We start from the raw sequence: 26,630 nt of genomic DNA on the forward strand, positions 1-26,630 counted from the left end.
GAAATGGGGCTATCTTATATCTAGTGTCTGACAAAGGTGGCCATCAGTGGAAGGGTGGGTGCCCTGGAAACAAGCCACAATCCTCCATTGGTCGTCTAACCCAGAGAGAATGGGGGAAAAAAGGGGGGGGGGATTTCCTCCTACTTTTCTAGCAACTATTGCTAGAAGGATGGAAAGTACACTGACAGCCTGGAAAGTTTCTGAAACACCTGCTCTTTTGAGGGGCCTTGTGCAAGCAAAGAGAAACATACAAAAATGCAAGATTAACTGACTAAAATGCTTTTTATAAAATTATCTGTTTTACATAATATATTTGCCTAAGATTGAACAACACAAAGTTGGGAACACCATAGGAGCAGGCAAAAATGGTAGCAGACATTAAGAACATTTTTATTAAAAATCCGAACTATTAAAATGATTTACTTACACTGAACAGCATAGGAAGCCAAGAGTGCAGCAGTATTATAAGGGCAGGACAACCTATGAACACAAAGTACACATACATACTTAAACAGTAATGTTTAACAACACATAGTTTTTAAATTTCTTAGAATTCTGAATAAACAATTAAAACATTTTAAAGCAGCCAAATATGTAAAGGTGGTAATCTTTAAAAATGTTTGCATTTTTACATATAGGCCTGTTGTAAAAAAAACAACAACAACCACAACTTTTAATTGCTTTCTGAATGTTTAAATACACACATTTTGGCAACAACCAACAAGTATTTGTACAGAATAAAAAAAGACCTACACAATATCTTGGCCTTTCTTTAACAAGCTACATGCTAATTCATACATTTTGTTCACGGCTGTTTTGCTCTTTCCAGACAGCATGACTTGAAAACATATGCTTGCCTGAAGACTGAGCTCTTCAATGGGGGGGGGGGGGTCCCCTCTATATTTCACCACTTAGAAGACATAGGAGAGGGCCTTCAGAGCTGTGATGACCCAAGATTAGATCCTACTCTGGTGTCACTCCACTGCCATGCAAAAGTATGATTCTTTACCAAACGATGCTATCTACATCTGCATATGCTTCATGGCTTTGAAGGACTAATTTTTCTAGCCTTGTTTTAACAAGTCAAAATATTTAATATGTTTTTCACTTTTTTAAATTCATAGTGTTTAATTCTCTTCAAACTGGCTAAACTGGCATCAGTTTATGTTGTCCTTGGATTGTAGGGTACAGGACTGTATGTAAATACATTAACTAATAAACAAAAAATAGAATATGTGAAGAAGGATTTGTTGTACCATGTCATTCATTCAGCATGTGATTTTGAGAAAAGCTAGGACCCCACACTTTGGATGACACAGTAAACAAATCCTTTCTGGTTTGTTTTATAGACATGCTAGCAGGGAGGATTTGCATAGCACAGAATGGGGTATAAACTCACAGTGGGCATATTTTATTTTGATTTCAGTGACCTGTCAAAAAGGATGGGAGTTCAAAATCAAGTTGGCTTTTTCCTGATGGAGAAGCAGGTGTAGGGACTCAAATATATCCACATATTGAATTCATATATATTCACAAACAGACTGACTGATCAAACCTGTGAGGAGGCAGGATTCCTGATCTACAATCAGAATTGCACGAAGAACCTCAAGTACTGGATGTGAGGCTCCAGGAATGCAAATGTAACAATAGCAAACTTTAAGTTTCCCAATTCATCAAATCAGTTTTTACATATATTTTGCTATCACAATGTCAAACTAGAAGTTTCCACCTCACTGTTCACATAAGGGTCTGAATCATTTAATATCTTTACAGTTATCTACATGGGAAATAATTCTTACCTTCCAGTTAGAATGTCTTGTTTAATTTGCAAAAAATATTGGTACCTTAAAGAAAGAGTAAGCATGAGTTCACAAAATTACCATTACATTTTTATTAACAAAATGAAGATAACTTTTTGACTTAATGATAGCTGTATTTCATCATGTATCATTATTTTAGACAGGCAAGACACAGCAATTAAACCAAGTTTGAAGTTATTGTAATATAAGCAATCAGTATTTTGTTACTTTTTTCAAAAGTTGTTTTTGCTATTTATGTCGGTAATGAAATATCAGTAGCATATGGCTACTGGTTTTACTTGTACACTAAGGTAAACCTTGCAGCAAATTAATTCACCAAATCAATGTGATATCAATTGTTTCTGCATGATATTTTGAAATGTAGACAAATGTGACTGTAGGAATCATGAATTATCTAAAAATATATATTTTTCAATTTTAAACCCTTGGCTGTGCCTAAAGTAACATCTGTTTTGAGTTCACCACTACATTGTTTATATTGTTTTAGAAAGATACAAATATACTGTGACCTATCCCCAAAGATATTAACCTCAGTACTAATAACCTATACAAATTTGGCTCCAATCGGATAAGCTTTTCAGTAGTATGTTAATTAAATCTAGGGCGTTCACGTTCTCAGGTACCTCGGGTACTGTATGCATGAAGGAACAAAGAGGTGTTAAATTCCCAAACAAACTCAAGAATTTTTAGATCCTTAACTGGCTTCTTGCAGCGATCTGAAGTCCCCAATGAAATATGAAATGCCTTAACCTAATGGAATGAAATCTTTGTACCACTTTGCTGTATTTTTGACTTCTGTGTTTTTACACATATTTGCTTTTACTCTAAGACAAGTTAAGCCTCTAATTAAACTATAAATTAAAGATGAGTGGGTGACATGCTTAACTATAATTGTCCATAAGCTAGGCTGTTTTTCTTCTATTTTACTAGTAAATGATGCATTTTTGGTTTTTATATTAATATGCTAGTTATGACTATTTACCCACAACAGATTCATCAGAGTGAAGCATATTCTTTCATGGATCAAATACATGGATCTAAAATATTCCTTACCCTAAATGGTAATAATTACTGTAGCCTTGTTGTACATGTAGTTCTGTAAATCCAAACCAACATCTCTAACCTAATATACCAAGTAAACGTCATCTTGTGTACTGATTCGTTTAGGAAATGGTTTAGTGTGTTAAAAGTCTCTGGTAATAAATAAGGCCAAGGAATACAATACAGACAGTCTCCAAGTTACAGACTTCTGATTTACAAACGACTCATAGTTAAGAATGGGGGTGATATATATATATATAGAGAGAGAGAGAGAGAGAGAGAGAGAGAGAGATCAGTGGTTCCCAACCTGGGGTCCCCAGATGTTTTTGGCCTACAACTCCCAGAAATCCCAGCCAGTTTACCACCTGTTAGGATTTCTGGGAGTTGAAGGCCAAAAACATCTGGGGCCCCAGGTTGAGAACCACTGGTTTAGATGGAGTTAGACTTAAGCATGTGTCTGTTCCGACTTACATGCAAAATTCAACTGAAGAACAAACCTACAGAACCTTTTTTGTTTGTAACCTGGGACTGCCTATATGAGTATTCTTTTTTTTAAAATAAATTTTATTAGAGTCATACATAAATACATAGATAGAGGGAGAACAATATGTAGCAGATAGTGCAGTAGGAAAAGTACAGGGAGGCCCTGATGTTAGTAAGTCTCCCAAGGAATGTAGGGTGGGAGGGTAAGGAAGGGGTCTATATCAGTATTCTTGATGGGTCCTGCTGAGTTCTCACTTAGATAATACTCTTTGACTGAAAATATGTGGCAAAGGATCATATCTACTTTAAGACAGGAATCTGGATAATCTACTTTGCATCTTTCAGTAACTCACATTAAACTCCTCTAATTTTTAATCCTCATCTGAGGATGCTATTCATAAGTATGTTTATAAGTCATGTTCTACCACCCACACCAATAGTATGCATTTCTCAAATGAACACTGCTTTAGGATATCCTAAGCCCAAAGGTTTATAATTATTATTAATATTTCTGCATGCAAAATCAACATGGACAACTGATATATAATAATGCAAAGAATAATGTGATAAAATATACTCTTCAAAATACATGACAACACTGTCATGCAGATACATTTGAATTTAAAAGGCACTTCTAAAAACCTTTGACTAATGATTTACTGAAACAATCATACTGAGGTTCACCTAAAATTTTCAAATGGTTTGAAATTTTCACCAAGAATTAGAGGACTACTAAAGAAGGCATCCTACAAAAGACAGTTGGCTGTAACTGTTGATAAAATAAAGAGAAGGAAAATACATGTATACAGCACTGGGCAAGTTAGGGGCAGAATCTGAAATTTTAATTTAAAGAAATTGTAGTTTGGGAATCTGAGTCTGATCATCATTCCCAAAAAAGCTGGTAATTTTTCATTGTAGGGAAGTTATATTTCGATTGACAGATTAAAATCAATTTTACTAATATTGTTGATGTTGTTGAAAAAGAAAATCCACTGTGTGATCCATGAAACATAATCTATTATAATAATCTATTATTTTACATGCATAGCTATTTATGGAGAGGAGTGTAATGGAAGGTGGGAACTGTAAAATTGAATGAATTACATTTAAATTGTTTTCTCAACAAGGAATGTTATTTTTACTGTACAAAGGGAGATTTGAAAGGACTGTTTAGCATTTCTTGCCAAGTGGCCTTTGTACTCCCAGCTTTGTTACATAATGATAAAAAGGTGAAATTGTTCCTTATCAAAGGAGTGAAAGAGCACTTTCCCTATGATTGGACTGAGGCCCAGTCCACATATTTCCTTTTAACAGGCACTATGTTAGTAGCATGATATCCAATTATATAGAAAAAAACATCAAGTCACTATATAATCAGTTGCCCAACATCAGCATTATTCTGAATTATTTTACATGTATACAACATATTCTTATGGAAATTGGACTTAGAATAACAGAAGCACTGCACCTACTTGATCAAACTTATCAGCAATGGTATGAAGTTTAACTTCTATATTGCATACTCAGAGAAACAGCCAAATCATATCTCAAAAATTATAACTCTTATTTTCTATAAAATGATTTATAATTTCCAAAAATATTAATGGTAAGTATAGTATTATGTTATTTGCATAGATTTATTTAAGAACTCTCCTGAATATAAACTCTTCTACTTATATTCATGGATCAGAAAGATATTTCTGTCTGAAAGAGATTTTTCTGGGGCACAGGAGCAGATGATATGAATGCAACACTGCGGGTGTTCAACTACACAGGAAGATTAATTGGATCTTGTCTACATTCCACTTACAACATACATTGCAAAAACTCTTGCACTGGGAAATCAATTGAGGTTAAAGCAGCAAAACAGATTTACAAACAACCAATACTCTGACTTATTCAAAAAGAAAAAGAAAATATTTACTAAGAACAACCTTTTATCTACACATATTTACTAAGATTTAAAACATAACTCAAAGAAAAGAATACAATGTTAATTAGCAAGGTATTTGGGTATAAGAAGCAAAGCAGATCTTTTGGCATGTCAATTTACCCTAGCTTACTTAACTTGCATTTTGAGGGCAAGTCAGAGGCTTGAATGTTTATTACACATAGGCTTGAACATTTGATTGCAAAACTTGGTGGACCTTTCTTTTCTATCTGAGGGAATATCTATATTGTAGAATTAATGCAGTTTAACACCACTTTAACTGCCATGGCTCAATGGTGTGGAATCCTGGGATTTGCAGTATGAGGAGATGCCATCACTCTTCAGCAGAAAAGGCTAAAGACTTTGTGATCCACAAGTCCTATGAATCCATAGCACTGAGCCATGACAGCTAAAGTGGTGTCAAACTAAATTCATTCCACATAGTAAATGATCCCTGAAATGCTCAGGCAGAAGTACTGAAATCCAATTGGATTCCTCCATTATACTCCCCAGTTTAAACTTGTTTCTCTCCTGCTGCCTTACTTACTGCTATTAAAGCAGGGCTATTTCTATTCTCTCATGTTATTTCTGTCTCAAAAACCAACATTTCTACAAAAAAAGCACAGAAAACACACTAAACCAACATTTCTACAAAAAAAGTAAAGCACAGAAACACACTACACTCACTAATTAAGACATATCTATACCGTATCAACAACATAATAAAAACATCAAGCTGATATATTAAAATAAGAGAGAAACTGATACCGTGTGTATTCTTCTTGAAGTTTATTAGGATCGCTTACAAAAAATTTGACTCTGAAGTTCAAACTGTGAGGCGATCCTCCTAAAATCAACCAAAATACTTCATTATTAGTACACTATATAAGAAAAATAAAAATGTGTAAGTATTTCTCTTAATTGTAAATAAAAACATTTTTGCTTACTCTTCAATTGTTTCCTGATAGGCTTGTTTGGATCCAGCCACCTCTGGAAAGAAAGGAAAACATCATTATGTGTATTCTCCAAACAACAAATATTATTATTGCGGTACTTCTCAACAAGACAAAATAAGCGTAGTTTTTTGCGGGATTTATGGGACCAAATCACTTACTACACATTCTTCCTTGATAGCTAGACAACACCAAATACTTGTCTTTGCTCTGGAAAGCACAGGGTGCATCTACACTGCACAATTCATACAGTTTGACATCCTTGGAGTGGTGAGGGCAACCACATGCGCACTAGACCCTTGCCTGTTGTGGCTTATAAAACTTGCCGGAGAAGGGCTGGCCGATTGGTTGTCAAAGATAATAAATGCTTCATTGGAGCAAGGGCAAATTCCATCATGCCTAAAACAGGCAGTCGTGAGGCCGCTTTTGAAAAAAAGGTCTCTTGATTCGTCAATTTCCTTCAGAGCAGGACCCTTCAGAGATTTCCATGTTGGATTTTAATGTAGATTCTCAGGGGATTGTGAATGAGGGCACAGAACAAACAGCAGAGCAAAGGGAGTTGGAAGACTCTGAGATAGTTAGTTAGTTCTCAAGATAGAATGGTTTCCAGAGAGTCTGATGGGAACCAGCCTGGGTTGCTAGATAAGGAAAGTGAAAGGAATGTGTTAACGAGCAACCAGGAGGAATCAACCTTTGATGGAAGGGGTCAAATCTGTCCAGACTTTCTTACTTGCCCTTTTCACCTTTTTTATATTGTTTGCATTTATTTATTTATTCGCTAAAGAACTGTGGAGTGTTTGTGGGTTCAAAGGTGTGCTTTTAGCCTTGGTGTGCAACAATGAGGGCCAATAGGTTGAAATTGAATCCTGACAAGACAGAGGTCCTCCAGGTCAGTCGCTTGGCCGAACGGGGTATAGGGTGGCAACCTGTGTTTGACGGGGTTACACTTCCCCTGGAGACACAGGTCCGCAATCTGGGAGCCCTCCTGGACTCAGCGCTGATGCTTGATGCTCAGGTGTCAGTGGTGGCCGGGAGAGCTTTTGCACAGTTAAAACTTGTGCACCAGCTGCGACCATACATCGAGAAGTCTGACTTGGCCATGGTGGTCCATGGTTGCCCTTGAAGACAGTTCAGAAACTACAGCTGGTGGAAAGGTCGGCGGCTAGATTGTTAACTGGAGCAAGTTAAAGGGAGTGGTCAACCCTCCTGTTTAAACAGCTCCACTGGCTGCTGATAAGTTTTCGGTCCCAATTCAAGCTACAGATTATTACCTATAAAGTTCTAAACAGTTCAGGGCCTGCCTATCTGTGCGACCGCCTTCTCCCTTATGAGACCACATGGTCCTTAAGATCTTCCGAGGATGCTTTTCTCTCGCTCTAGCCCCCGTCTCAGGTGCGGTTGGTGGGGACAAGAGAGAGGGCATTCTCAGTGGTGCCTCCCCATCTCTGGAACTCCCTCCCCAGAGAGATTAGGCTGGCACCCTAAGACGTGGATGTTTTGTCGTGCTTTTGATTGATGACTCCTATGACAAACGGCCTGTATCATGACCTGAATCATCATTTAATCTGATTTCCGATATTACATTAACTGAATTGATTCTGATCCTGTTAATTTGCTCTGTTTTCATATTTCCTATGCTATTATATGCTGCTATCTACCTTATTGAACCACCTTATCCTTTAACCAGCTCGCATAGTGGTCTTCTTCCCCTCCCCGCCAAAATTAGTCTGCAGTTACTGTTGATGCTTGCTATTATTGTTATGCTGTTTTATGCTATCTTAATTGTTACTGCTTTGTTTTTAATTGTATTCTACCTTGGGCTTGGCCCCATGTAAGCCGGCCTGAGTCCCTTCGGGGAGATGGAGGCAGGGTAGAAAATAAATATTATTATTTCTTCTTCTTCTCCTCCTCCTTCTCCTTCCTGCCATAATGCAGGATCATGGGAGTTGTAGCACTCTTTGGCAAAGAAGGCTAAAAACTTTACAAAACTACAACTCTGATCATTCCACAGCATTAATCCATAGAAGTTAGTGGTATCAAGCTGCATTAATTCTGCAATGTAAATGCATTCATAGATTTGAACAGAGTGTTAAATGATTGCTTTGTAAAAACTTACTTTCTGCTGTTCTATATAGCTTATAACAGCCACTGAATACAGAATAAACATAACATAGGACAACTCCAAACTAACTATAAATTACTTAACCAGTCCGTTTTCCCTGCCACTGAACTCAAACTGTAATGTGGCAATTATACAATCCTGATCAACCTAACAACACCATTAGTGGAATTGTTATTACATATGGCATACCTCACTAAGTTGAAAGCTAAGGGCAGTAAATGCAAGCAACTGGGCTTAATTTTTCTTGCTGAGACAAATAAGATTATGCAGAATCCAGTACTTATTGATACCCTGAGAAAGTCAATACTATTTTAATGCCTATATTCGTGGTTATTTTCCAACTGTACTTTTTCAAACTCCATAAAAAGACAAAAAAAGAGCAAATCACCTCCTGAAGAACTATCATGATCATTTCGCATTTGGTTTTGTATTTATTCTTCAATTGTCTCAAAGAGCATGCAAAAATTATGGGATTTGACTAGTACACACAGATCTTCCACTGATTTCTGCTTAAAATCAGTCTGTTACATTAGTGCTCCCCACAGTGGTGGTCCTTAAAATGTGACCAGTCTCCAAACCATTGGCTGCCAATTTGCAGAGAGTTCCCAGGAACAAAAGAAAGAATTGGACTGAACTGGCACAAATCTGGCCCACTGAGGAAAAATATTACCAGTTCCCCACATCAGAGAACTTAAGGAGCACTGTTACACTGTCATATAAAATAGCAATTACACTCTAGCTGCTGAAACTAAGCACACTACTTTGAATGTGAAGTTATATTTATCAAACAAGTACTTTATACTCCAAGTACAGTTCATTTTCCCCATATCAAACATCTGTTTGTCAGGACAAAGTTTGATTTGACAGTAAGTCAAATACACTTTTATTTCGGAACTGCTTCCACTGGAGACACACATAATGTAACAAAGAAAAACTGAGCAGCATTTTCTAGAATTTCTTTTAAATATTCAATCTATATGGTGCTGTTAATATTATTACTTGTACCCAACTTTTCTCAGGACTGAGAACCAAAGTTGCTCATAACTTTAAAACTATACAATTAAAAACATACAAAAATATTAAAACAAAATTACACGTGTCATAAGTATTAAAACAATAGTTAAAATATTAAAATAAATACCTAAAAAGTTGTTAATAATTAGCTAATATCATGCATCTCTTGCCCATTCTTTAAAACTTGTGTTTTAAAGGCATACCAGAATAAATCGGTTTTAGCCTGCCACTGGAAGGACAATAAGGAGGGGGGGTCAATTCTGGTCTCCCTGGAAAGGGAGTTCCAGATCCTTGGGGCACCCACTGAGAAGGCCTTCTCTTGTGATAATGGTGTAACTGAGAGAAAAGCATCTCTTGATCTCTGAGCCAGACAAATTTGTGCAGTGAGATATGATGGAATTGTTGCAAGGAGGGAGCTGAGTGATTCTTGTAGCTAACCCCAGTTAACAATCTGGCTGCAGTTATGTCAATTGACATATGTGATATAAAAGGTCAACATTCATTCTAAAAAATCAGAGATACATATGATTCTGTTTGTACCCTTATTTGTCAGTTGATTTAATTCAGAGTATTTTAGAAGACATTCAATTTGACTTAGGTCTTTGTACAACACCACAGGACACAATCATTGTGCCTCCCAATGAGTAGAATTGAAAATTAACAGCTATATTTTTCTCCCTGTGAGATTGTGCCTAATAAATACACTGTTTGTACTATCCACCTGTGATTTTTCTTATACATATTTTTTTTAAAAAATGTTCAATTTTTTAAATTAATTTTCATAATAGGATGAAAGCCACAGATTTCTCCTGATGGGATCACGTATGCTCCACTGCAGATAAACAAGTAAAGAAAGTTTTAACCAATATTTTTCTTTACAATTTGGGGGCCTTTCTAAAAGATAATTATTCTCTTAGATTTTTGCAGACAATCGTTATAAAAGCAAAATACAGGAAAAAGAAGCCTTAAAAATCCCTCTTACTGGGGATGTGGAACACACAGTGGCAAAATTAAAAGCACTTGAATACCCATCAATTTTCAATCAGCATCCAATGCTATCTAATTTCCAATTCAAAAAATGTTATAAAAACTCTTAACGTGCCTGGTAAGGTTAAGATACAGGCTGTTTTTGAAGAAGCCCTCCTTCAGTTAATCCGAGCTCTAAATCTTTACAAATCAATTTTATTCGGTTCTGGATTCAGCTGCATCTAAAACACTATACTACTAAACATGTAGGCTTTGCAAACATTTGATAATGCTAATACATGAGTGTATAGAGACACAGATGATGAGCAATGATAACAGGATGGGAAAAAAAACATTGGGATCTGTTGCTAGACATCAGATGTGCACAATTATATTAGAAAATCAAAAGGCCACACACACCCTGTTTAAAATAGTCATAATTTCTTCAGGAAACAACACTTGCCCAATTCTGTCTCTGTCTGAAACTATGAGCCAAGGGATATATCACTGACCATATGTGGAACATTCAAGGATTACTTTCTAGGCCACTGATTTCCTAGCCTTAGACTTTAGGGGGGGGGGGGGGAAGCTTTATCATAACAAAGGATCTGTTATCTAAGCTGCTACACTCAGTATAAATATGCTTGTAAAAAAATCCCAACAGAGCAAAACCAAACAAAATCCACAAAGAGCAACTGCCCCTCCAGCAACAACTCGGTTATTAAAAGATGTATGTTATTCTAACATGCTATTTAATGGTGTGATCTGAGATATTTGATATTTTACAAGTTATTAATGATTTTCCTTTTGATTTATAAAATTACAGGATTAGGAGAAGAATACAGAGTGGACCAAACTTAGTTTGTAGCTTATGCATTAAAATTGGTCTCTTAAAATATAAATAAAAACATTTAAAAATTGAAATATGTGCATCACAGTGAAAAAAAATCTGTTTAATCAGCAACAGGGGACACTTTACAAATGAATCAAATTATCGCACAGAGTAAAATGATATTTAGGTTAGAAGAGATTATAGATGCAAGAACAGATGGATGTTCACTATTTAATTTTGTAAAGCAGGTCAACATGAAGAGCTTTGGAACACTAAAATGAGGTGCAAGAATATTTTGAAATGCTATGGTAAAGGGTAAGATAGAAATGGTTTAATAAATAAAAAACTGCAGATTGTACCTGTAAATAAGATGAACTTATAAGAACTGCCCACCATCTTGAGAAGTATCTCCAAATAACCCATTTTGGCCTACAAAATGTGGAGAAATTACTAGCATGACTTTCCCTGCAGGCTGGTATCTGTACCTGGCTTCTAACATTGTCCTAGTGAACATTTTCACAGCCCATTGGGCCAACCATGCAGTTTGAAAATCTAGCTCCCTTTTAATTTCTCTGGCAGTTCTAGAAAGCAGCATTATAGAATACTGTGAAAAATCAAAATGTAAATGAGATCAAGTTTAAACAGAAATTGTTGGCAATTGTAGTAAATTTAGCATATTCCACAAATGAGAAAAACTATCAAATGCAGCAAATCAGGTCTGTTTCTCCTAACTTCCCCTGCCCTAATCTTCTGGCTTTACCCTTATCCACTTGACCCAACATCAACCTAACTTGAACATTAGACAGCTGTTCATTCACTTTAAAGCATCAAGTACATTGTCAGCAATGCTGTCAGAGTATGATGGCCTACATCCAAGAGCTGCAGTTTACTAGAGGCACACATATTGATCTTCACCTTTTCATTTAAGTGCAATGTGTAATTTGAGCCCCACTGATGAATAATTTGACTTTTTTTACAAACAAAATAAATGAATGAAACAAACAGTATTTTTTCTTGTAAGAGAAACAAGATGTTTATAATTTTATATAAATGTTGTCATTATTAATGCAATGCTTTTTAAAACATTCAAAATTTCACGAGACATATTCTCTTAACTTTAGCTCATTTAGAGAGCTACCAGCAATCTTTATTTAAAACTAGGGAAACAATTCAAATTTAACGCTTGTATACTATGACATATTAATTAATTTTTTCTGGTACAACTCATCACTAAGTGCTTTTCAAATAATTAAATAAGATTAAAATATTTACTAGATTTTTGCAGAATTAACAATTGTTACTTATTACAACCACTATTTCAGCAGTATACATTCACTGAGTTAATGCATTACTACAAATAGTGACTATTATGAAATAAGTCGATGTCAACTTCGTGGATTTCACCAGAGTTTTTATAGGTAAGGAGATGACTTTGCTACTTCCTTCCTCTGAAATAGAGCCTACAGCATCTAGTATTCATTGGTGGTCTGCCCATTTTGGATTTAAAACATCATTAAAGACCAATCACTTCTGGCCAGCCTAGGCAGCTGACTTTAAATTATAAATCTTAAATTACAAATTTCAAATTATGTACTTATTTTTAAATATGTATTGACTGTATATGTTCTTTTAAACTTATGGTTTGACCAGTTCATGTGGTATGTGTGGTATATATTGTATTATAATATGCTTTTAATATCTTATTGTTCCCTGCCTTGATTCCTGGGAAGAGGTGAGTAAAAAATGATGATGATGATGATGATGATATTTAGGCCACTCCTGCCCTCCCCACCATTTATTTTACACTGTCAGGGTACATGAGATGGACAAGTACCTAAAACATTTTACTGACACATCCATTTTGCCAGATCTAAACACAAATACAATCACTGTGAGAATAAAACTCAAACAGCTTCAATCTGTTTCAAATACAGCCTTATGCTGACAACTTAAAATTAGATCTTTTCATTTCGGAAAATGATATATAGTGACACTGATCTTGGTTCCATTTTAATTAAATCAATGATCATGGTATCATCAGAAGCATAAGATTATTTTGCAATTCAAAGGGAATCGAAATATTTATCTCAGAAATTGTCTCAAGTTGTTATTAATCTTTCCATCATAAAAGGGCGCTTTGGAGAAGAGAGACATTTTTTTTATTTTCAGAATATACAAAGATCTAGAGAAATAAACATGTATCTCTGTTGAAAGTATTGAGAAGCATAACTGTAGAAGCATGACTTCGAAAACTAAAAAGCCAACAAGATCCAAAAATGTCACAAAGGCCAGAACAAAACCACCTCATAGGTTTGATGCTCAGTTTAAAAAATCATAGCAAGCATATGATTTATGTATCAAGTTCCACGATTTTTGGATAATATGACTGTTCATGAAGCAAACATCTACCAAAGTTTGTGCCAAATTTTACAGTCTCAAGCGAATACCTGTCACAATGCTTTGCTTACTATGAAGACCCTCAGATTCATCCACTAGGAACAGCAGGCTAAATTAACACTAAGGGATCTTCTGTGTACTTGTTTTTTCAACTTCCTCATCAACATTCTCAGTTTACTCCATTCTTATATAAAACGAAAGGCCATGGGAATGGAGAAGAGAGGAAGGGGCTTGAATAGACTTAGCAACAGTTTTATTTCTACTCCATTTTGCAATCTGTAATATATGCATAGCTCAATGATCTGTGAAATGCCTCTTGTTTACTAAGAGTCTGCCGAACACTTTCAGCATGGCAACAGAACTAAATATATACAATATATATATATGAGATGTTAAAATAGGCAGGAAAATGTTAAATTATCTCACTCATTGGAACCAATTCAAGAATAATCACTTATTTGCTGGATGCTTGTTGAGCCCAGTACAAAAGAATTACCACATGAAGGTTGTCAAATTGGGTGATGGAAACTGAAAAAAGCATCTCTTTAAAGGGGACTGTCCCTCATGAAAACAATTAAACAATTAAACACAACACGTCTAATAAAACCAAGAATTACGAGCACAAAAAAGCATACACACAACAAAATTCCAGTCATATTCCTTGACAATATAAAGTTAGGCCTCAAATAGGGCTTAAATTTCCAGTGAGGTTGTGAACATGTTTAGGATTGCATCACTACTGAATGAAGGCAAATAAACAGGATTCCATAACTCAAAAGAGAAGCTCACCATGAATGATTATTATAATTTGAATAAACACTTCAATTCTTATATAGCATTCATCACCAAGAATACTGATTTTGATACATGTACTTCCAATTCCTATATGCCCAAGGACTCATAAAACAACAAGAAAAGAACATAAAGTATACAAATTCTCAGTAGGCAAACCTTATAACACTGTTTTTACAAGACATTTGTTCTGCCTTCTCAATATAATTAAATGAAATGAAAAGCAAACCAGAATTATCAAACTCAGGAATACAGATCAAATACAGACCTGTTCTGCAAAACCGGGCCTTAAACTTAAAAAAAGAAAACACACACACACAGCAAAGATGAAGATTTTGCTTAAAATATAGCTATAACTTACCGGGTTATCAGTAGAATCATCAGCCAATTGTAAACCAAAATAGTCTCTCTCGGTCAGATCAAGATGCCTGAAAACTACATCTAATAGAACTTGACCCTGATCATGTTTCTGTAAAAAAAATGGACAAAAATATGTGCAAATGAGAGCAACATTTCAGTCACCACTAAAGTAGGACACTGTTTTTTGCCATTTTCATCAAGCTCAAAGTAATGTTGATACTGGGGGTAGAAACCTGAAACTTCTTTCTGAAAAAACATTCACATATTCAAACTGAATGATTATGTACTTCATCTAACAGTCAGCTCTACCAGTCTTAATGCGTTCCCAACTTTAAATACTATTCTATTTATCCTAAAGTGGTCCACGGCCTCACCATTACTACACTGTTGCCTCAAAACCACACAGGAATGAAAGCGACTGGTTTTGCAAAACCCTCTTAGTGCCGAGGCAATGGGGATCTCGGGAGGGGAGAGGCTGACTATCCACGAAAGATTACTACTACCACATCAGCTCTAGATGATTAAATATGGTTTTCTGTGGGTGAGCAGATGGTGACTACTGGATGGCATATGTTCTGTATCAGAAACTAGAGCTGATGTGGTCTATCCAATGCAATTTTCTGAATCAACACTCCAAATAACCAAACCAAATCTAAAGTTGACCAAAACCTGATTCACAACCCTTTTAGTACTAATGATGGAGAGTGGTCCCTGTTCAAACGGTCCCTGGTCAAAAATGGTTGGGAACCACTATTTATGCAATTACAAGATGTAACTGAATAAAAATGCATACTCTGCTTCATTTAAATGGATGCATGTTACTATATACTGCACAAATAGTTTCTCTGCTTCTACTATATAACAATGCAACCTTGTAGTCTTAAAAATGCTGAGCAAGTCTGTCCTTGCCTTTGAGATGTGGACTGTCACTTCCACTTATGTGGCACAGGTTGGGTTCTCAACCATTATTTTGTGTCCTTCATGCACTCCAGATTCCTTTCATGCTACCTTGTATGTCTTGGCTTGTTGGACAAACTATTTATGGGGAACATCCCCTCTGTATATACAATGCTGCTAAAGCAACTAGCTGATGAAGAATTTCACATAATATTACTTTACTTAGGCGATCCCTAGTATTCCAAGGATGATGGTCTTCCAAGAGTGGTAACCTGGCTGTGGAGCCCTAATATACTAATATACATAATATGCTAAGTGCATAATAAGACTACCTGAATTGTATTTTCTGGATCAGAGGAGGTTTTCTCCAAGTAGCATTCTGGCATTTGTTTTTCACAAAGCCCTATGGCAAAGTAGATTTATTTCTACAGCTTACTCATTACAAATAGATTCACAGTTCAAGCAAGTGTTCTGATAAAACTACACAAGCAGCCTTCATTCAGCAAAGATCAAGGCGATCTCAATAATTTTATTACCAACAGACAGGTGTCTGGCATATTCATTAACCTGGAATATGTATAATAAATAAATAATAAAACTTTATTTTTATCCTTCCCTATCTCCCTGAGGGGACTCCGGGTGGTGTATAAAAATTTTCCACAGAGAATTCAATTTGTAAAATCTAATTGGAATTCACTGTAACCATATATACATATATTGTTCAAATCACCAAAGAGGAATTCAAACAATTAACCAACATATGCAGGGAAAAGGTTCATAGGACTAAGGCACAAAATGAACTCTGCTTGCCAGAGAGGTTAAAACCAATAAAAAGGGGTTCTTTGGTTATGTCAGTAGAAAAAGAAAGAAAAAGGAAACAGTGGTGCCTCTGTGTGGAGAAGGTGCTAAAATGCTAACTAGGGATAGGAAAATGGCAGAACTGCTCAATACCTTCTTTGCCTCAATCTTCTCCCAAAAGGAGACTGGTTTCAACCTGAACAATACAGAGCAGATGAGGTAATAAAGGAAGTGCAATCCAAAATAAGTAAAGTAGTCCAGGAATACCTGGATACTCTAAATGAGTAAGATCTCAGACAGGCCCCCACTCTAGCCGTTTTCAGAAGGAATTTAAAAACTTGGCTGTTCCGTTGTGCCTTCCCAGACTAGGAATCCCCACCCCAAGTCCTAGTAGCACCTTAGCATAACTAATAATTTAGGCTATTATGCACTCAATAAATGTGACTATAATAATTGTAAACATGTTTTTAAGCTTTTATATGCACTGGCAAGTGTGTGTGGGGGGGGGGGGGAGACTGTGTTTATAACTGACCCCTTTCACTTTGCTTAATGACCATGTGTTTTGCAAATAATTGAATGGCTGAAATATTCTACTGGTCAACTGTCATTCAATATGTACCTTAAAAAATACCTTCTAAATTCTAGAACTTAATACTGAGGAAATATTTAAGATAGACCACGTTTCTTCAACAAGTGCACTTACGTTAACTCTGAAAGCTTGCACAGTATTATCCAGAAAAAGAATATTGCAGACCACTTCTGTATGTTGTCTGTCTCGTGCCAGCTCAGATGCTCGAACATTGTAGGTTCTGCCAGCAGGCAATCGGAAACGTGCGGTCATTACTGTCCACACAGCGTCTTAATGGGAAAAACAAAAACATAATTTTTGATGTTAAGAAATCACATATATTCAATTTATACAATGCTTATCGTCCATATATAATAGATTTATAGACTACTGTACTTTTGTGGTGCAAAGCATTTACAACAGATTGTGTTATATTATATCATTTTGCTTTATAATATGTTACTAGACTGAACAGTTATTTTTCCCTCAAGGGCCAAATTAAATTTCAGAGTAGCTCTACACTGCAATGGTGAATGGGGCCAAAGATCAAACACAAAATAATAAATATCATTATATTTTAATGCTACTACTATGGTATTTTAATGTCACCAATAATGCCACTATATTTTAGCTCAAATATCTTACTTCAAAAGAATGCCTTGTAAAAAGCATTTCAACATTTCAAAATGGGTAAAAATGTTAAAAGTGTGAGAAAGGGATTATGAAAGAGAAAGAGATTATCTGGGACAGCAGATCGGCCAGATTCAACCGGAAGGAGATTGGATGTAAGGGCTCGGGTTTCTCCTAATAGTTTCTGTTTTGGTAACCTCACACAGTTTCTGCCATACAGAATTGGACTTCCATGGTAGTAATGTCAACCTAACTTTCATGAACTGTAACTGAGAGATGTTTATCAGTTTTACATAGCTTTTTTCTTGACAGAACCTTAGTTGATATATCTGGAATCAACTGGTTGAAACACTAATTCAGATTATTCAACCAGCTTATTTTAATACACAATTCACAGAAGTAGGAATCTTCTTTGGATCCTTTCTTTAGATTAACCTTAAGTTAAATAGTACTGAAAGATTGGGGATGGCACTGACCAATAAACTGGAACAATATTAAGGCCCAATGGGACACAACAGTCATAGTCTTCAAATAATCTCTAGAGAAATAGATTGTTTCAAGAGTACATAAAACTCCATGGGTTACCGGCAAACAATCACATCAAAATTGGTTCTTGTGGTGTTTTTTGAAATTCAACCTGCAACTACAATATACCAGTCTTTGAAGCATATTTCTAAAGCAAACACTTTTTTAATATCAAAAAGCACAAACATAAGACTCCAAATCAAACTTCAAATTACACATAATGACCTAACTTGTTAGGAAGGTTTTGACTGATATTTAGAAATTGGTCTTTTAAAAATACAGCTGTACTTCATTAATGGACCACCATAATAAAAAATGAATAAATAAATATGCAAATTGTATAGCATTTGGGTGGTTTAAGAAGGGCAATTTAATCAGACATAGTAGAAGGAAGACTCCTATTAAAACTGCACCCCAAGGCAAGGCATACTCCACATCATGATTTTCTGCTATGGCAATGATCTTCATATCAGCAAAAGTTACTACACAAAGCAGCCTTAAGTAGTTTTCTCCATCTGAGGTACAATGAACTGAAGGAAAGAGAGTGAAGTTATTCCACTGGAATAATTCCAACACTGATGTCCTATCAGCATAGTGACACAGATGGATGTAATTCAGAGTCTTGGACTGGGCTTCCTCAAACAGGAGCATACACACACAAAGTCACACAGCATTTTTGAAACAGTGGAAAGTTTCTGATATATACTTTAAATTAGCAATCTGTAAAATAGAAGCATGAAGCTTCCACATAGCCTATTTGTATCATGTAACACCCAAAGCATTGGAAGGACTTCCCCCCATCTACCTAATCCTAACTGAGGAAGTACTAATAAAATTCCCAAATATTAATGTATTTAGAAACCATGTTGAATTCTACTGAACAGAACACAATTTTGATACACCTTTGTGTGAAAATGAAAGTTTAACTTTATGGATTACAACAAGCATTGTGAATGTCAACTTCCACTTGCTCAATACACTTTTCCTCTACAGGCACCCCAGCTCCTATGCCCCTTCAAAGCTGCATCAGAGGTTCCCTCAATCATCCAGGAGACATTTTAGGAAGTTACAGCAGAAAGAAGAATCATGTCCAACAGTGGTGGAAAACTATTTTGATTGTATAGAATCTGCAGTGGCATTTCTAAAATAACACGTATGGTGCAATTCATGAGCCATTTCTCTCTCTGAATAGTTCATTCATATTATCAGCTCCCCGTGTTCTCAGTAGAATACAACTTAAGGCTCTGAAGTTAACACAAATTTACTATGGCAGCCTCCTGTTTCCACATACAAGCACAAAAAATAAAAAGGAAAGCACATTTGCATCTCTAATTTACTGAATAGAAATGTTAAAATAATAGTCTATGCCAGATGACTATGCAGCTAATCCCATGCCTGTGGTCAGTTCTTGCATAAAGTTTTTGCACTATTCTGATATACCCAAAGATCAGATCTGTTTCCTTAAATATGAGCAAATTTCTCCTCAAAACACGACTATTACAGATTTCATTCACAGTATAATTCATAATACTTGCTTAAACTCAGGAGAACACACAATTTTTGCTAACTCTTCTGCTGTGATATGGATGCATGTTTAAAGATACATAATTTTTAATCTGATATTTTGGATATCGGTTTTCCAAAGTCACTCAACTTATTCACAGACAACATACATGATAAACATTCTTATTAATCAAAATTAGTACAGCACCAGTATGATCTATTCAAAGAATTACACATGTACTATATCATTTTGAATATAATGTATAGATTCTGATACATTGCACCATGTTTCCATTCTATACTCTCAGAATGTCATATCATAATTCTCAATTCCCCATTTTTTAGTGTAGCTGAATTTAAAAAATAAACAAAATTAAAAATAAGTAACAGCAGCAGTACTCTTCTGTAATGACAATCAAGTTACTCACAGAAACAAAATCAATTCATAAGTACAATTACTGCGGTCACATCCGTCACACTTACTTTTGCCTATAAGTTGATATGTGCATTTCGAAGTACAGGGTGCGCTTTCCATATTGGGTAGGAGATTATATTGTACAGACTGCAAGTTAAGCAATTGTGTTATTTGATAATACTAGGAAGCACTATGGGTGGAATGCCAAATCCCTTCAGTTTTTGCCATATCTGCAAATGAGTGTGCATACTCTAAAATTTTGAGAACATTGTTACTTTCATAAATAGTAAGAGTAAGCCTTCAACCTTCAACTGCAAGGACAGTATGAGAGATACATTTAAACTTAGCTCTAAAGCACATCAATCCAATTCTTCACTGCTCATACAGCTGTAGAAATGTGTAATGAAACAGAAGACATAGTTAAGATAGTTGCAAGCTACTGCTGTGATTTCCAGCGATACCAGAAATCCTCCTCTGTTGGGACTGAGCCAGCCAACATTATGGTGGCTGTCTAGGAAAGAGAAGCAGGTGCCAAGCAATTGTGTAATCAGCAATCAATCAAGAAATTCTGATTTTATAATACTAACTACACACAATATAGAAAATTCTGCATTCTTGTTAGCAAAATATTCCCTGGCGCACTGAAAGTAATTTGTTAGTTTATATGACATTTTACTCTATCCCATCTTCTTACTTTAGTCTGACTCCACTAATCATTAAGTACTCAGACAGTAATGGAACCGTTATGATTAGTTAAGACTTTGGGTTGTTGTAGGTTTTCTGGGCTATATGGCCATGTTCTAGAGGCATTTTCTCCTGACGTTTCGCCTGCATCTATGGCAAGCATCCTCAGAGGTAGTGAAAGAAAGAAAGTTTCAATAGATGAGACATTAAACTCTTCATGCAGTTAAGAACAGACGATACACAAAAGTAAAAGGAGAAAAATAGAGCCAGGACCTTAAACACAACAGTTCAGAGTGACAAGTATACAAAGAGAAAGAAAACTATGATAATTATACTATGTAACACGATTTTATATTTCTGGGTTATAAACGAGAGGGGGGGCCTTCGCCGTGATCGTTCCCTGCCACTGGAACTCCCTCCCAAAAGAGTTTAAAATGGCCCCTTCCCTCCTCTCCTTTAAGAAGCTGGTAAAAACTTATTTATGAAATCTAGTTTATGGGGAGGATGAGAATTAGCACTTTATTAACATTCTGATTCAGATATTATCTCAGCACTGTTGGTTTGCCACAAATTGCTTATGCTTTTAATGTTTTGTTTATTATTATTAGACTTACTAGTTAAATGTGTCCCAATGTCCTATTTGTATACCTAAATTTTAGTTTTGTTATTTTTGAATTGTTTATTAGTATACCCTGAAATTGTTTATTTTATTGTTTATTATTTGATCTGTCTGTTATGTTATGCTGGCACTGTATGTTTGCCAAATTTTTTTGTTGTAAACCACCCTGAGTCCTCCAGGGAGACAGGGCAGATAGGACAGGATAAAAATAAAGTTTCTTTATTTTTTTTATTATTATTAAATGTCATTTCCCAATAGGTTCTATCATAAAAAAACATTGAAAAGTTTGAAAAGGACATCCTGTAGCACATTTCACTATAGTTTTTCAATGAATGAATATCTCATAGAGTCTCAACCAATTTAACATACCATAGTTTGTGGCAGCCACAAAAATGAAAATCCTGGAGTGTAACAACTACTTTCATTCTCAGGAGGGCACAGAGGAGTATATCAAAGTAAGTATAGCACAATTAAATAGAAAATAACACTTTCAAACCAGGAACAGATTTTTTTTTCAAATTTTATTACATAGTGTAATCTATGCGGAGAAAAAGTAGGTGACAACAAAAAAGCCAAGAATGGAAATTAGATTTGCCATGAATGTTCATTCTAGGATGGCAAGAAGGTGTAATCTACCATAACCGAGTTAATCGGAATGTGCCAACCCAAACAGGTAAGACTATGTTCTTTTTTCATTTGCAGCTATTGCCACTGCCCCCTTGTGTGTTAGTTTATTTATAAAGCCCTGCCTCATCCTACACTTATGCTCTTTAAGATCTAATCTACAATTATGCTTACAATACGCTGGGAGAGCGGCAGAATTCATGATCAAACATCATGTAATTAGATGTATGTTTTCAGCCCCTGCTCTAATCACTGTGTCAAGGGCTGCAACCTTAGGAAAATACCTAGAAACTATTTCATCTTACTTGTAGACTTTCCCAGTTCGGGATTTCCTTTTCTACCAGCAGTCTTCTCAGCATCTGAAATACTTAACTGCATAAAACAAGCTATATTGTCAGAGCACTCGACAGCTTTGAATCAGGCATGATTGAACACATAGATTTATGACACAGTATACAACAAATATTGTCTTACATCATGTTGACAAACTTGCAATTTCAGTTGACTGTTCTTTATGCTTTTTATGCAGAGCTAATGTCTACCTATACTATTTTCTGTTCCTTAAACTCATACATAACCAAAACAACACCCAAATTCCAAACTCTAATTCCTCCAACTGCTATTTCTTCGACTGCTCTCTCACATTTTCTCACTTCAGCAATTCCACACCCAGCACATTACAATACTCCACCCATTCTCCTTCCCTGTTTTCATACCTCCCCTGATTTATCTCAAAATACTAGCCTATACATTTTTCTACATACATTTTATAATACAACCTATAAAGCATCATCAACATTACTGCAACTTTTAGGATTATCCGAACCTTGCAGGTCAAAATCAGCACTCTTAATTGAATTCAGAAGCAATCAGTGGTACCTGTTCTTTAAAGTACATGAAAGACAACAGTCTAGCCAACACATTTGCACTAGTTGTTTTCTTGTAAAATAAAATGAGTCATATTCCACTCTACACTCAATATAAGGCTTACAGCAGAGTCTCGCTTATCCAACCTTCGCTCATTCAACATTCTGTATTATCCAATGCAGTCTGCCTCCTGCCCGGATTCACAGCTATTTGAATACATTGCGATGTTTTGGTGCCAAATTCGTAAATACAGTAGTTACTACATAGCATTACCATGTATAGAACTGCTTTTTCTGTCGATTTGTTGTAAAACATGATGTTTTGGTGCTTAATTTGTAAAAGCATAACATACTTTGACATTTAATAGGCTTTTCCTTAATCTCTCCTTATTATCTAACATTATCCGACGTTCTACTGGCCCGTTTATATTGGATAAGCAAGACTCTACTGTAGTTGTAACAATGATAACTTTGTAAAAGAATTCCCTATGCCCTTGTTTTCTTCTTGAGAAATATTAGATTTTTGTAAAGAGGCAATGAACTAAATCTACTATCCCCAAATTCTTCTTTTTTCCTTTCCTTTTTCCTCTGCCCCATCTCTCTTGGAAAAATGTCAATAAAATTATTTGGAAGAAAAAATTAAGACAGAACAAAGCAAAACAAAAAATAGAAGGTTCAATACTGGAAACTACTTTGAAGTAGTCTTGATTGTTACCCAAATTAACTTTGTGATAAAGTGGTTAACTTAAAGTCAACATTTTGTATTCCCCCAAAACTTATTCATACAACTTGAAATTAATTTGTCAAACCACTGTAGAAATCAAAGCGATGCAAGTATTCTTTGAATCATTCAACTGTATTTACTTACAAAAATACATTCCCTACCATGAAGATGCCCTTTCTAATAAGCCTTACAGAATAACATTAATATCTGCCTAAAATAGTACCTTATAACCATAGTATACTCCGTTTTGCAAATTTGTAGAAAAACAATATATAGACGGTCCCCAAGTTACAAAATCCAACTTACAAACAACTCATAGTTAAGAACGAGGGTGAGACAACAGGAAGTGAGAGGAAATCTACCCCTAGGAAGGGAAATTAACTCCTGAAAGAGTTATCATGGGAAAAAGATGTTTCAACTGAAGCTTTCTCACCAAGCCATTCCCCCCCCCCCCACCCAAAAAATCAAATGATCAAAGAGAAAGAAAGTGAGGCAAAATCTTCTGAACAGGGACACAGACAGCAAAATAAAGACCACAGTTATCATGTATACCCTGTATACACACCTGAACACCACAGTGGCTGTTCAGCTGTAAAGGTAATTACTCAAAATATGAGAAGTCTCTTTACTGAACTTGTTTACATGGCATAGAAACAACATTATAGAAATACTGCAGCATTTAAAGGAGTAAGTCTACAACTAGTTGTCCGGTAATACCCTAAATGTCATCAGGGATGATCTGGCATAAGTGCTGTAGTAACTCCAGGTTATATTACTGCATTGCATTATACAGGAGGCTGCTTTTTAAGACTGTGTAGAAAATATTCACACTTTCAAAATAAACACAGGAACCAGAAATTCTGATCATATTTTTTTTGACCCAGCTATGCTGGCCCTTGACATATTTATCAGCCCAGTTCAAAGTGCAGAAAACACCTGAACAAGTTAGTAATGTACAGGAAATAATAACGATTTGGGATTTTCTAAAATGTTCTTTCTTTTAAGCAGGAAATTTGGGAGTAGCTTCTTCCAAAAAACAAAACCAAAACAAAACAAAACCCAAACCATTACAGCCAATTATCTGTGTGTTTTTCAAATAAACAATGGCACACTTAAAACAGTATCAAAGAATTAACTTCACCACAGCAGAACTCCTTGTGTCATACTGCCAACTACTTTTCAAAACTCTTTTTATTGTGCCATGTTACTGCAGCTGAGGAGGGGGTAAGATTCAAAGTTTGTGGTCTTTGAGGTGCAACATCATTTCTGGGACTTAACAGACTTTATTATATAGACAATTAAACCACAGTCTTCAGATCCAAAAAAGTTACTGAGAAAAGCATAAGATATACATTTATCCTTCATCCTATTTCCTTTATATTACAAAATGAAAACAAATCTAAATGCTTACTGGCTGTACATTTTTGAAATAAATTGGGCACCTATTAGGGAACTACAGAACTTGAGCCATTACAACTAATCACATTACAGCATGTAAAACCAACTATGAAATTTTCACCAATTTCATAGTTGGTTTTACTTCTTCAGCTTCAAGCCATTTCTGGTTTCCAATGACCTTAAGGTGAACTTATCAAAGGGCTTTCTTGGCAAGATTTGTTCAATCAAGGTTTGCTTTGCCTCCTTCTGAAGCTAAGGCAATGTGACTTGCCTAAGATCACTCAGTGAATTTCAATGGCAGAAGAGGAATTTGAACCCTTCTCTGCAGTCATAATCCAACACTCAAATACCAATATACCACTTTGGCTGCTTTCAGAAATGTTACATAGATTTATTTATCTAAAGGACCGAGAAGTTATAGTCAGATAGTTTGAAGACTAAAAGTCAGAAAAGTTAATGTTAAGTATAAAAAGCAACATTCAACTGAAGTGTAAAAGAGTGTAACTTAGATTTAGTGCAACTGTCAATATAAGACTGGAAAGATCAAAAACTATCAGTACGATACATACTTTGCTCCCTAGTATGATACCTGTACCTTCCAGGTAAGGTAGAAAGATCTGCAAATGGAGAACTGACGCCAATCAGGAGAGTTAGGACTGCACACTATGGATCAATGATTTCTATAAGGCAGCTTCCTATGTTCACGCAGCAAGAAATTCAGGGTTTGACCCAGATCTGTCCCTATGCAAACATAACAGTCTTATTGAACTTGCAGAAGATCATCATATACTTCAGTATGTGTGGAGGGGGGTATTTCATAAATTTGCCCTACCATTCCATTAACACCACTATATTGTTCCAGACACTTCCACAACCCTCACAGTAGTTTTTCCAAGGAGCATAAGGCAATATGAATGGAAAAGTAACCAAAAATCAAGCAGGAGAATCCAATAAAAAATTCCATACCAACATAGTCTGCATTCAGGGCTTTCTTTTCTAAATACAAAAGTCAGCTTATATTGGCAACTACTAAAAGGCTGGAATTAGAAAAACACAGAAAGACTTTATCTTTAAAAAAAAGTCCTTCCTATTCAAACCAAGTTGATATAATTAGATTGTGGTATAAGCAATAAACATACTTAAAGAATCAACACACCTGGAAACATGGCATAAAATTAATAATTAAAGGTGATAAGAAGAAAATGCACCAGGAGAGGAAGAGATTATGTGGTCTGTCGAATATTTTGTTTAGGATAGGGGTTTTGGGATGAGTGTAAGGTCTGATGTGTGTAAAATGCTATGTGCTGATTTCCTGAATGTCATGGAAAAAATTTAATAGAAAGCTTTGACTGAAAGCAGTTGAAAACGGGCAGAAATAGCAAATCTATGTGTACTAAGATATGTAAATGATAATAATTTGTACTTAATGTCAAAATTAACTGATTGATTGAATAAGGTAGATAGGCATGTACATGTCAAAAATATTGGTACCTGATTATATCTGCCATGATTTGCTTTTCTGTTATGTACAATAATCAAAATAAACAGTTTTAACAAAAAACAAAAACAAAAAAGAGAGAATATACTTTGCAAATACCTGGCCTAGGATAAGGATGCTGGTCAACTATTCACCATGATCAAACAAAATAAAGAATACACGTTTTTCTGA

At 35.5% G+C, this 26,630-nt stretch overlaps 1 protein-coding gene across 5 annotated transcripts in view; it reads right to left on the reverse strand.

The window, feature by feature from the left end:
• PTPN4 (protein tyrosine phosphatase non-receptor type 4) overlaps positions 1 to 26,630 on the reverse strand; it is a 98,663-nt gene that overhangs the window by 62,197 nt on the left and 9,836 nt on the right. The window contains exons 2-7 of one of the 5 annotated variants that reach the window (XM_060774226.2): positions 17,109 to 17,263; positions 14,712 to 14,819; positions 6,222 to 6,264; positions 6,043 to 6,121; positions 1,800 to 1,844; positions 428 to 480 (exon numbers count right to left, since the gene is read on the reverse strand). In XM_060774226.2, the coding sequence (XP_060630209.2) occupies positions 428 to 480; positions 1,800 to 1,844; positions 6,043 to 6,121; positions 6,222 to 6,264; positions 14,712 to 14,819; positions 17,109 to 17,246 (466 nt within the window). In that variant the 5' untranslated portion in view covers positions 17,247 to 17,263. Of the gene's footprint in view, positions 1 to 427; positions 481 to 1,799; positions 1,845 to 6,042; positions 6,140 to 6,221; positions 6,265 to 11,520; positions 11,591 to 14,711; positions 14,820 to 17,108; positions 17,264 to 26,630 lie in introns of those variants that run through there. The other 4 variants (XM_067473526.1, XM_067473536.1, XM_067473547.1 and 1 more) reach the window with 4 other exon arrangements.

Source organism: Anolis sagrei, chromosome 1 (genome assembly GCF_037176765.1).
Source record: "Anolis sagrei isolate rAnoSag1 chromosome 1, rAnoSag1.mat, whole genome shotgun sequence".
Taxonomy (NCBI): Eukaryota; Metazoa; Chordata; class Lepidosauria; order Squamata; family Dactyloidae; genus Anolis; species Anolis sagrei.